At 46.2% G+C, this 13,446-nt stretch overlaps 1 protein-coding gene across 5 annotated transcripts in view; it reads left to right on the top strand.

Annotated features, from left to right (window-relative positions):
• Positions 1–13,446, top strand: part of HAO2 (hydroxyacid oxidase 2) — a 214,661-nt gene that overhangs the window by 187,388 nt on the left and 13,827 nt on the right. For all 5 annotated transcript variants that reach the window (XM_060300703.1, XM_060300687.1, XM_060300707.1 and 2 more), the window contains one exon: positions 11,917–12,055. In XM_060300703.1, coding sequence (XP_060156686.1) covers positions 11,925–12,055 — 131 coding nt within the window. In that variant the 5' untranslated portion in view covers positions 11,917–11,924. The remainder of the gene's footprint in view (positions 1–11,916; positions 12,056–13,446) is intronic.

The following is a 13,446-nucleotide window of genomic DNA, read 5'->3' as shown; positions in this document are numbered from 1 at the left end:
CGTGATCCTTGAAATAGCCTAGAGTTTTCACATGCCACTGAATGGTGGCTACAAGATAGATTCAAATCCCAACTCTGTGCGCCCGGAGATTACTCCTAACTCAGGAAAGCCTGTGAGATGACATTCCAAAAAGTGCTCCTCCCATCTTCTTTCATGTAAATAATTACAGGTTTCTTCCTCCTGAGGTCCTGAAAGAAGTTCCCTGTGGGGCAAAGTCCTTGGAGGGTGATCCAAGCCCGGCTTTGTTGATGTGAACTTGTACTTTGAAAGCCATCCTCTAGCAATCATTTCAGGTGCTGGGACACGCTAGTGAGCAATTATTTGTCTATACCAAGAGAAAAACCAATAGCCACGCTCAAGAGTTGAATTGAGCTCAATAGTCTGGGCTTTCACAGTGGAGGAGGGAGGGTTCTGTCTATGCTTGTCTTCACTGAGGACCAGTGGAAAGCTAATGGGTTGAAAAGGCAGTACGCGTCCCGTGGGCTGGGCGTTGCTGAGCCGTAGCTCCTTTAAAAAGTAAGGTCAGGGCTTCCCTGGTGGCGCAGTGGTTGAGAGTCCGCCTGCCGATGCAGGGGACGCGGGTTCGTGCCCTGGTCCGGGAAGATCCCACATGCCGCGGAGCGGCTGGGCCCGTGAGCCACGGCCGCTGAGCCTGCGCGTCCAGAGGCTGTGCTCCGCAACGGGAGAGGCCACAACAGTGAGAGGCCCGCGTACCGCAAAAAAAAAAAAAAAAAAAAAAGTAAGGTCAGCTTGCTCTCGTGGAGTATGTTAGATGTGCTCACAGAGGGAGCTGGGCTCTGGATAAAGTCTTGTGTTCCTTTCCTCCTTGGGCACCTCAGGACACTAAGCCAATGAAAGGGCAAGTTGCCATACCAGTGACGAAAAAAACCCAACTCTGCTCATTACTGATGAAATCTTGGGCAACTTAATTTTCATTTTCTCTTCTGAAAAATGGGGAAAATAGTATCTACCCATATGGTTGCTGTGAAGATCAAGTGAAATAATGCATGCAACGTGTCAGGCCTATTGTCAGCACTTAATAGCCGTTTGTTATTGCAGTATGAGGACGTGGCAAGGCTGGCACAGAAGCACAGAGGGAAGGACCCAGACGAATTGGACATTAATTAGTGACCTTTAGCGAACCCCACAGGACCGCCCTTAGGGAATTCTTTTTTTTCACATGTACTCTTGTGTTGGCTTCTGCCTGATTACTGAGTCATTTTTCCACTCAAAAATATTAGTGGTTCTCCCTGCCTCTCATATTCCTCTCTGGTCAGGCCTGGAGGGCTCCACACAGCGCGGCCCTCAGTCCATCCTGGCTGGGTCCCCACTGCTCCTTGCTCCCGGCTCCCAGGCTGTGACCGCTCTTCACCCATCCCCTCACCACCTCCCCAGACAAGCCTTTCCTTTACAACACGGGGCTTTCGTAATTCTCCACCTGAAATCACCCACTCCCTTCCTCTAACCATCTTGGAAGAATTGGGAAAATATATGGTTTGGGAGAAAAAAAACGAGTCTTTTATTTTGAGGTTGAATTTGGCAATGAACGTCCCTTAAATGTGAGGTAACTTGGCAAAGCTCGCCAAGTTCGTTTCATGGTTAACCTTGCTCTGGCCCACTTGCTCACTGGCTTCCAAGCCAGTGATGTTGTTCCCATTAAAGATTAACTTGTAGCCTTGAAACTTCTCTGTCCTCAGGGGGCTGTGGGTCGGGAACTGCTATTCCCGCCACAGCCAGCCGTGAGCCAGGAGTGGCGTGGCGGCCCCTGGACACAGCTTTCCCCAAGTACTGGAAGAGGCTAATACCAGGTGTGTTGCTGCATGTCTTCTGTGTGCTTGGAACTGGGGAGGGAGATGAGCTGGCAGGTGGGGCGAGAAGAAAGGCCAGAGATTTCGGGAGGCATCGGAGGTGCTCGCTGTGAGCCTGTAAGGGAGAGTCGTGGCAGAAAAGGGTAACGTGGAGGCAGGTAGTAGGACACTGAGGGACCTGGTAAAGGGAGGCTTTGCTTCAAAGACACTACAGCTAGAAAAGGCTATGTCTAGAGAAGTTAAGTCTCAGAACCACCTGGAGGAGTATTTATTGGTGTCCTCAGGAAGGAAAATAGCTCGAAAGATGTCCACTTGCAAAAGTTCTGGAAAATCTAAAAGGCACAGTTCCTGCCCTCGAGATATGCTTTGTAACTTGATCACTGCTTCCTGGCCAAGGGCAGAGGAAAACAGTGACACTGGGACTGTTTCTAAAAGGCAAAGAAGTTAATGTTTCTCAAACAATCGGGCTGGTGTAGTTTCTCTGGGGAATAAGCTTGCTTGGAACGAGGTACCAATTCCCTCCAATGTAGAGCCTCCCGAGACTGTGATTGAGTCAAGTTGAATCTATAGATCAACCTGGGAAGAACTTTCCCCAAACAGTGATCAAGACAGGGTGGTATTGGTAGAAAGAAAGACAGACAGATCAATGGATTGTAATAGAGAGTCTGGAAACAGGATCAAGGGAGAAATTGCTTTTTGTGATTTTCTACCTAATAACAGGAAACAAAACTCCCAAAGTATTTACTCTTAATCATTAGGCTATTCTGCATTTTACAAGATCCTTTGATTCTCACAAGATCTCTGTGAGATAGACAGCCGTATTCTAATTTTATAGATAGATGGGAATTGGAGTTTGTCTAGAATAGATGGAGTGGAACATCATTTATGGGATACCCTTTGAGAAACAATGGGAATATTCCCAAATTCCTGGGTAACTCTCCCTAGAAAAGGAATTCTGTTATACTCTATATCATATCAACTCACAGAGAATCAGCTACTGAAATCTGTCTTCTCCTTCGACTGTAAGCTTCTTGAAAGCAGATGTTGATATCATCTAAGTTTTTTAAAATGTCTAGTGTTTCGCGTGATGCCTAGATATATTAGTGAGGTTAGGCTTGGCTATGCTGTAGTAGAGAATAAACTCTGAATTCTTAGTGGTTTAACAGGCAAATATTTATTTGTTGCTCACGCAAAGTCAGCTGATCTCCAAGCCTGCTCCCTTCCAAGTGGTGATTGAGGGATCCAGGCTGTCTTTATCCTACAGCTATGCCTCTGGTGGGTATGGCCTCCGGAATGTTGTAACAGAAGAAAAGAAAGATAGAGGGTCACATATCAGCACTTAAATTCTTGACCCGGAATGAACACATGTCACTTCCACACATAGCCCATTGACCAGAACTAGTCATATAAACCCTGCCTACCTGTAAGCAACCAGGAAACGTCAGGGAGCACGTGCTGAGCAGTGGCTGCCTCTGCCTTCCTGCCTGAGAGCATGTACTCAATAAGCCTTGTGAGATGAACTAATGGATAAATCCAATGCAGGGTTTAAATGATGCCATCACGGAATTACTCAAATCTGGAAGCCACTGTCAACCTCCAGAGCCTCCCAGGAGAATGCCATCAACAAGAGAAATAATGCAAACGGTTCTACCATTTATGGATGGTCTAGTCTATATAAGGCACTGCTCTAGAAACGTTACACGGGTTATAGTGTTTAGTGCTCATGAAGGCCCTATGGGATAGGCATTAACTGTCTTCTTCCACAAAGAGCTTGTTCATGGTGAGCAAGTAGCAGAGCTGAGTTTGAGCCCATGTTTGCCAAGTTACAAAGCTTATGAGACTCTGTCATCCTGACTGAATGGACTACCTCAGCTACTAATGTTTCATGGAGTAACGTTAGCAGCTGAACGCAGTGGCCTTCAGAAATGCAATCTGGATAGACACCGTGGTGAGAGATGCTAGAGGAAGGCAGAGAGACGTCTGCTCCATCTCCGACCTGGTGTGGTCCATCCCCACTGCTCTGCCTTCTCATCCCTCTCCTGCTGCCTCCCGATGGCTGCCACTCCTACACATAGCTATGCCTATGAGACCTCAAGTCAGAAGTGCAAAGAGTAGAGTTCAGAGCTTGTCCTGACCCTTTGTGTAGTTTCTGACACTCTGCCCTTTCTGAGCAAATGAAGATGCAGGGCAATGATCTCCACACAGGACACCTTTCCCAGTGGCCTAGATTTTGTGGGAACTGACCAAGCTCACTTTATGCAGCTCTTCTGACCCCACAGAACAGAGACCTGAATGTATCCTAGCGAAATCACTAACAACCCGTACTGGCCAAGTAAAAAATATCTAGAGCAAGTCAGAGGGATTCCCGGTCAGGCCCTGCCAGTCTCATCATGTGACTAGAGATAATTCACTTGAACTCTCTGAGTTTTAATTTTTTCATCTATCAAATGGGACTCTTGTACCTCTACTCTGTGATCGCCCTTTATCTCACTGGGTTATTATAAGCATCAAATGGAATAAAATATGGAAGAATGCTTTGGAGACCATTAAGATTCATTTAAACTTGCCAGGGTATTTTTTATGACCAGCTAAATGACGAAGTTTTCTTACTTTCTGATCAAGTTATGATTTTGTCAAGGGAAGGAAGCGAAGTTGCATCTGCCCAGGGCATTTTCAATGCCCGCTCTCACCCTGCAAACCACACTTGGCTACATATATTTGCTTCTTTTCATGATGCTTAAGAGACAAGCTTTGGTAGTCAGCATGTCTGACTAGATGTGTGATGTTGGGCAAAGTATTTTAATCTCTCTGAACGTCAGGTTTTTCATCTGAAATGGGGATAATAATATTTGTGTTTGGGGATTACACATGAATGCACATGAAACAATTTACACAGTGCATGACGCATCGTGAAGCACTCCATAAATGGTGGCAATTTTATTGTCATTATTATTATTATTTAGGAGCCATCATGCTGTCTCCAAGGGTCTTTGTGTAATCAAATTATTCCACTGCTCAGTGGAAGAAGAAAATTCCCAATCTTTCCAAACACCCTATGAGCCCTTGGGTCAGTGTCTCCCAGTTTGCCCTAAACGATCGCCAACACCCCACGGAAAGCACGCCATTCACAATGCAGCTGTGCTCCCAAACTCCCAAACTCCAAACCTTGGAAGCCATTTGTTTGGAACTCAGCCCATATTTTCCCATAGAAAGAAGGCTGATAAAATAGTGGTTGGAGTCCTAGGTGACTGAAAATACCTGCTTGATTTGCCAAGTAGCAGAAAGTTGGCATATTTGCAATGAAAATGAGTGTACAGTCATGTATTGTTAGTCTTAGGCTAAAACTGAAAACTAAGAAAATTGTGTAATAAATAGTTTCTTTTGCGTTCATAAACGCTGATGATGAGGAAGAGAGGCTTAATTAGAGGAAGAAAGAGTTCAGTGGCAATGGAAGTAAATGGAATCTCAAGGTGCCTCTGAGGATATTTTCAAAGGCTTTGGAGGTTCTTTACCCAAATCTAATGTGACTTCAAAACTTGTTTACTTTTTTGTTCTTAATCCAAGGGCCTCTACAGCACTAATCTCATCCACGCGCGAGGGGGTTATTTTGGGTTTGCAGATGGAAAAGGGAAGGAGACAGGAGAGACTAGGGAAAGGGAAGAAGGGTGAGAAAGATTTCCTGAAAAAATCAACCAGTAGTTTGGAGAAATCAGCGAAAGAGGAAGAGGCATACATATGTAGGATGAGGGATTACCTGCTCGGCCAGCAGGGAACCCAGGTTGGGTGAGAACCCTCCTCCAAAAGGGGAATGGCGCCCTGACAGGCAGAGAAGCTCCGCTGAAGCCATCAGGTGGCGTCACAGGGCCAGAACAGCTGGTTAAAAAGGGAGCCTCGAGGTCGGTGAAAGAAGAAAGGCTGTGAGCTCCCAGCTATTTGGTGTTAGGAACCAGCCCAAACGATGGGCTAGTTCCCTGTTCTGTACTTTATATCGCCACAAAGTGCTGAACGAGAATGCTAACGTGATCCGTCTAAAGAGAGGTCTTTGCGTTTATATGGGCAGGGGAAACACAGAATATGAGGGCCTGATGGACAACAGCCCAACCTTTCATTTCTGGTAGCTTCAAATCTGGTAGAGGGGCTTCCCTGGTGGCACAGTGGTTGGGAGTCCGCCTGCCGATGCAGGGGACGTGTGTTCGTGTCCCGGTCCGGGAAGATCCCACATGCCGCAGAGCGGCTGGGACCGTGAGCCATGGCCGCTGGGCCTGCGTGTCTGGAGCCTGGGCTCCGCAACGGGAGAGGCCACGACAGTGAGAGGCCCGCGTACTGCAAAAAAAAAAAAAAAATCTGGTAGAGATTATTCCAAAATATATAAAACTTTTAGTTTTTCCAGTGAGGAGCTGAGGTCCTGAGAGAGGAGGTCACTTGCCTCTGCTCATAGAGCTAAGTGTCAGTAACCTCCCCTGAAGCAGGCTGCCTCTCAGACCCTCACAAGCACTGGTCCACTGACTACACAAGCAAGAGCTTATTCTGTTCCTCCAGCTTCAGCCCTTTTCGCCGATATTGGCTAACCAAGCAGGGTCAGAAAGAATAGAGGAGGCGTTAGAGTGATGAAATTCAGTGTAGATAAGTCTCTAGAAACCTTAGGTCTATGCTGAGAAGCTAATTCCCAGATAAGGAGAATCCAATTCCAGGTTATTTTGCCAGGCTAGTCAGAGAAATTCTGAGAGTCACATACTATGTCAGAAAGACACTGAACGTGGAGACAGGAAACCCGGGTTCGTTTTTAAATTCCGCTTCGGTGTAAACTTGTGCACGTCTATCCATCGCTCTAAAGTCGCTCTCAGCTCCATCAAGCACAACCGTTCTGTCTTCTCATCCTCGCCAGGCAGGATTGGCAGTCATCACGGCTTGTGGAGGTGGCACAGTGGGTCACGAATGACCTACTTAGGTCACGACAGCTCCAGAAGGAACATTAATATAAATGTGCCCCCCTCACATTTAAGGAGTTTAAAAACTAGAGTAAAACAAAGACATTCCCCATAGCTACTGCAGAATTGGTTCTGAAGAACCCACATGTACTACTCTTTATAGTAGAACATGCCTACAGGTCACCAGGGGAGTTTTAATGCCTGGGAAGGAAAACGGGCTAATGAGAGTGGGTGGTGAGGCAGTGGCTGGAGAGGACAGATTATTAGTTCACAAAACAGAATAAATTGAAAACGTGGCCATCATGTCCTGGAAGGGGCCCCGAGTCCTCAGTTCAGTGTGGGAGGGCTCAGGGAAAAGGCCAGAACTGATCCTGGGCTGATAGGACCCTGGGTCCGTGCTTGCGGCATTTGACTACTCGCGCCTGTCAGACCGACACTGGGCCCTCCATCCCCTCATTCCTGTCAGACCCACTGGGCCCTCCAGCCCCTCATTCCTATACAAATGTCACCCTTGGTTCCTCAGAGCACTCCAGTGTTAGGGACATTCCGGTCTCATCTTTACTCTGATATCTGACCTGATGTTTCTGGGAATCCAAGCCCTTTACCTTGACCTTGCTCGGGGACTCCCTGGGGGCTCATCTGCCTCAGTCACGGGTGTTGTAGATTCCTGTCTTCCTGGTCCCAGCACTGCCTGTGGCTCCAGTAGCCCCAGGCCCCCTCCTTGCCCTTCCCCCACGCCTTCCACTACCAGGGCCTCCTCCTGCAGTAGCTTCTCCTGGGCCAATGCCACCGTTGCTATGGCGATGGCTCCAGGCTTTGCAGCCTCTCTCCTTGAGACTGTCACCCACAAAGAGATTAAAGCACTTTCAGACAACCTTGAACAGGGTAATCTCTCAAACAAGGCCCCCAAAGTGTAGCCTTGGCATTATCTCTACTGCTCCATTGGGAAACTTGACATAAGTTCCCAGGGGACCAGGCCAAAGGGTCCTAAATTAGACCAACCACCTGCCCCTGAGATTCCCCCTTGAATCTCAGTGCCCTGCCCCATGATGTCCCCCCTGAGATTTCTTACAGAATGCCTAGGTGTTTTTTATACAAGCGGAAGTGTTCCTAAAGTGACATCGACATGAATCATATGCGCCACATGAAACTTCAAAGGAAGACAGGTTGTTATCTAGACGAACCGCGTTTGATCAAACAGTAATACTGAAGAAAGCAAAATCTGCCTTGAAGTTCCAGCCAGCGCCCGTCTGTGTCCCTCCCCCTTCCCTCACTCCAGGAAAACAATTTGAACTTCAGATCGTTAGCCACAGGTACCACTGAGTGCCCTTGCTCTTAGATTTTAGCTTCCTTATCACTGGTATACAGGTTGCACCTCATCATTTTTTACCCTAGACAAAAAGGCTAAACAGATTAAGTGAGCTAAGTTCCTGGTCAGTGAGCAAGAGATTTTCATCCTTTTCTCCCCTTTCTCTTCCTCTCTCCCAGTTGGAGTAGAAGATAAAAGAAGAAAAAATACTGGAATGGAGATCAAATAAAATGGGAATACAAAAAACACGCGTTAGACAACGTGCACCCTCCCTTTAATTTCTGGTGGCTTTAAAGCCTGTATGGATCAAACTGAAATACATAAAAACATATAGTGCTTAGTTTCACTCCCAAATAGGAAAAACTTTGAACCACACAGTTGTCCTTCCCTTCAGTTATAAGCCTTGTATTGGACTGCTAGTAAAAATAATGGGCTCAGGACTCTACTAGGCTTTAAATATGCTATGAAATATTAATAGATATTAATACAAATATTCATGCAACAATGATGTTGCATTTTTCTTTATGAAAAGGAAAAATGCGACATAATTGTATTTTCACCCTACAAAATTCTTTTTTTTTTTTGCGCTTTGGCCACGCCACATGTGGGGTCTTAGTTCCCCGACCAGGGATCAAACCCGTGCCCCTTGAAGTGAAAGGGTGGAGTCCTGATCACTGGACCACCAGGGAAATCCCCTTTTTCTTTTTAATGCTAACTTTTTTTTTTTTTTTGGCCTCACCACGTGACATGTGGGATCTTAGTTACCTGACCAGGGATTGAACCCACGGCCTCTGCATTGAAAGCATGGAGTCCTAACCACTGGACCACCGGGGAAGTCCCTACAAAATTCTTTTAAGTTCAATATAACAAGTAATTTAGGTGAACCAACTACTTTGGTCTGCACCATGAAATTGAAAATGGAGAATGTTTACCTTTAGAAGTTACCAGAAGATATGATTCTGAACCTTCCTCTGTAATAATTTACTGCCTGATCTTTCACAAGTTATCTTGCTTCCTAGGCCCCATTCTCTTCAAATGCAAAATGGAAAGTCTAATACCTTCTGTGTCTACTTCACAGGGAATCGAAAAGGAAATAGTAGGTGGAAGAGGAAATAGTAGATAGAAATTGATAAAACTGTGTTTGGTATATATATAAATGTGCTGGGTTATTTATTTATTTCCAAGCAGCTTTCAGATGATATAATTCACACTATTCCAGGCAAGTAATTCTGAGTGAAGCTGTATCATTTCCCTTGGATTAGAATAAACATTGTTGAGTTTTGTGGGGGTATTTGTTTTTTCTTTTTTTTTTTTCTTTGCGATACCCAGGCCTCTCACTGTTGTGGCCTCTTCCGTTGCGGAGCACAGGCTCCGGACGCGCAGCCTCAGCGGCCATGGCTCACAGGCCCAGCCGCTCCGCGGCATGTGGGATCTTCCCAGACCGGGGCACGAACCCGTGTCCCCTGCATCGGCAGGTGGACTCTCAACCACTGCGCCACCAGGGAAGCCCCCATTGTTGAGTTTTTATGCTAGAAATCTGCAGAACATTTCTGTGAGTGTGTGATGTTTAGGATATAGGGATTTGTTGAGACATCGGGAGTTGAAACTTGATGGAGTATTCTCATCGCACAAGGCAGAGGGATGACACACAAGGGAATGTTAAATTCAAGTAATGAATATTTATGAACAGCAACTCAGTGTCACACACTGTCCTACTGCCTGAAGATCCAAGGTGTGCTGGGGCGGGGAGGGTCTCAGGTTCAGGGATTCACGAGGAAGACCTACAGGACACAGCAGATAGTTGAGGCTATGAGTTATTACAGTGAAAGAATGCAAAGCAAAATCAGCAATGGGAAAATGCTCATGGGGCAAAATCTAGAGGAAACCAAGTATAAGCTCCCAAGAGTCCTCTCCCAGTAGAACTACACAGGATGCACTTAATGCCTCCAGCAATGAGTTGTGACAACACGTGTGAAATCGTGTCTACCAGGGAAGCTCGTTTCAGAGCCTGGGTGCCCAAGGTTTTTTGCTGGGGGTTGGTCATATGGACATGCTCTGCCTAACCCATACCAAAATTCTAGACTCTCGGAGGGAAAGCAGACGTTCAGCATAGAGCACATTGTTTGTACAAATAGTTTGGACACAGAGAGACATTCTTATCAGAAGATGGTGGGAACCCTCCTGAAATCCAAGGTCCCAGACTCCGGCCAAGGGCCAACCTTGTATGCAGGCCTTTTGAAGACTAGCATTCTCAGGCCTGCTAGATTAACTCTTTTATGCACACAGTGGTTTCAATAACTGATTGCAATACAGTTGGATAATTACAATGATTAATTTGTTCGATTAAAGTTACTGAGCCTTTGAAGGGTCAGATAGGAATGAGATAAGTTAGACATTGTTGCTGTATTTTGTCAAACTCAACTCAGCACCTCAACTGCTCCCTGCCCACCCACGGACAAGGTGTGCTGCTATAAAAAGCTCTGTGGCTGTGCTCCAAAGTCCGCCTCCCGGCCTCCTCTCAGAATCCATGGCTCATCCCGGGGGCTGTTTCTCGTCTGTCATATAACTTCTTTCTGCTTAGCCCTTTAGGTGGGTGTCTGGGACTACTTTCCTGTATGACTTAACTAGATTCTGACACAGCCATACCCCTACCAGGATTCCCAGCACCCCACATTTCATCTGGCCTCCTTGGCCCCCTTGTTCATTAGAGGAGCTGCCCCATTCGTGTTGGAAGCCCTCGTCTAGTCCCTGGGGCTTATCCCTATTCCTCAGACAATAACCTGGAAATCACTCAGTTTCTACTCAGAGCCTTTGGCTAATTCTTACCCCATTGCCAACTGCTGGGAAGACACGCAGCACTGTGAACTACCGATTTCCTCACCCTTCCTAGAGGAATCCTCTTACACAGAAGCTCTACAAGCTGAGACTGACTGTTACCAGTGCCTTCAGCATCTCTGTAGCTACTGTGTTCCCTCTGCCCTTGCCCCTACTGGAAGGATGTACCCCACGACACTGCCCTCTTCCCTCTTTCAGGGGCGGTGGTAGCAGAAGCTCCAGGTTTACGGGATTCAGACTGGGATGGCAATGAATGGAGGGAGCATAGGTTGTTTTCTTGGTCTCAAAATTAGCCATGTTGAATGACCCAACCAGGGAGTCGCAAACGTCAGCCTCATCCCTGATACGCAGCTACAGCCCCGTATTCACACATCCGGAGATTCCTGAGAACTTCCAGGCATTCGTATCTGTTCAGACCCAGTTTTCTCACCCTGATGGATATCCTTCCAAAAGAGCACAAAAATATGAAATAAATCTCCAGTATGCTCAGGAAATGCTCATCGTGACCCAAAAGACAAAGAAAATCCACAAAGAAATGAAGATGGTGAGCAGAAACCAGGTCCTGGAAGGCTGTGAATGCCATGCCATGGGCACTTGAAAGACATGAGCCATGATCAGACTTGCATTTTTAGAAAGATCCCGGGCAGCTGGAGGGAAACAAGATGGAGAGCGAATCTGAAGGCTAAGAGACAAAGATGAGAAATTTTTGTAATAATCTTATACGAGGTGGTGGGGCCTCACCTAGATCTGAGGTGGTGGGCCTAGAGATGAAGGGACAGACCTGAGGGATATTTAGAACCCAATAACCAGGATTGGGAGAGGGGCTTGGGACAGTGGAGGGGTGCAGCAGGACTACCTGCTTTGGGGCTTGGAATCAGCATCTTTGGCAGCACCTCCTTTGAGATAAAGGTTACAGGGGGTTCAGGTTGAATCCAAACAGCTTCATGCTGTAGTCCACCCTGCCACCACCCTCTCCTCTATATCGGAAGTATTCTTATTGGGTTTTGTTTGGTCCGTTTTGGCTTTTCCTTTAAAGGTCCAGAAATGCCCTTGGTGTGTTTGAGAGACTTTGAGGCCCATGCACGGGAGCAGCTGTCTAAGTCAACTTGGGACTTTATTGAAGGAGGAGCTGATGAGTGCCTCACGCGGGATGACAACATCGCAGCATTTAAAAAGTCTGGTCTTCTGTATCCTTTCTATTGCTAAGCTAAGGTGTACTGGTTGAGAGCTCTTTGGAAGGTAGCAGTCCTGGTTTCTGCCTCCAAAGAAGATAGAGTCCTCAAGACATAATAATGGGTTTCTGTTGTTGTTTGGGATTTGGGGGGATTTTCTTGGCGGGAGACAGGTGACTGGGGAGAGCATGGATGGAGAGACAATCTGTCTCAGTGCCTCTGCAGAACTACCATAAGTGAGTTGCCTGCGTGCTGATCACGGCGACTTTGCCCCGGACAAGATAGGACGAGAGTCCCAAGGTCTCCAGCCCCCTGGGCAGGGAGGAGAAGCTGGCTGGGTAAACCTAAGTCTCCTGAGCTCCTGAACTTCCGACTTGGAGGCAGAACAGGAGAGAGGGCTCAAGGCTGGAGGAAATATGGAGACCTAAGGAGTCTTGGGGATGAAAGAAGATTGATTCAAGGGAGAAGAGTTGGGCGGCACAGCAGCGGGTAGAGCAGGGGTCAGTAAAGAGCAGCCCACAGGCCAGGTTGGGCCCATTGCCTGTTTTTGGATGGTGCACAAACTAAGGATGGGCTTTTTTTAAAATTTTTAACTGCTTGAAAAAAATCAAAAGAAGAAGAATTGCAATATGTCGAATTATATGAAATCAGAATTTCAGTGTCCACAAGTAAGTTATTTTAGAGCACAGCCATGCTCAGTCATCTACATATTGTCCCTGGCTGCTTTGGCATTACGACAGCGGAGCTGAGTAATTGTGACAAAGACTGCATGGCACAAAGCTTAAAACATTTACCATCTGGCCCTTTACAGAGAATGTTTGCTGACCTCTGTGATAACAGAGATCAGGAGAAAACTGGAAAATGGGATGCATGGTGAACACTATCTGTATTTTCATACTTGTTTAACACTATACTAGGCACTTCAATTGCTTTATCTCATTGTGTCTTCACAAGACTATTAGGAAAGTTGGATTATTATTCCCATTTCACAGATGAAGTAACTGAGGCTCCTACCCAAATTTTCACAATCAGCATTTCCAGAAAAATCTTCCTCAGTTTACGTATAGTAATAATAATATGTTGTGGAAAATAAGCACTTTTGGACCCTGAAGCTAAGTATCTGTTCGACTTAAAAGTTCGTTTCATATCATTATTATTTGTTAATTTCCCTACCTTCTAAAGTAGTGTTTAAGTCAAATCTTCAAATGAATTAGCCTCTAGCAAAAAAAAAAAAAAAAAAAAAGTCGTGGTCATTCTCTGGGATTTGTTCTCTTTCAATGACCTTTTCTTGCTTTATAGAGATTTGTTTCCAACCTAAGAGGGAAGAGACTGGAACTCCGTCCTGCTTATTCCTTCCCTTTCTAGTCCTTGTTAAGATGGATCAATCAAAGCAT

This window comes from Globicephala melas, chromosome 1 (genome assembly GCF_963455315.2).
Source record: "Globicephala melas chromosome 1, mGloMel1.2, whole genome shotgun sequence".
Classification (NCBI taxonomy): Eukaryota; Metazoa; Chordata; class Mammalia; order Artiodactyla; family Delphinidae; genus Globicephala; species Globicephala melas.
Note: the sequence above shows the minus strand (reverse complement) of the source record. Positions and strands in the feature narration are given on the sequence as shown.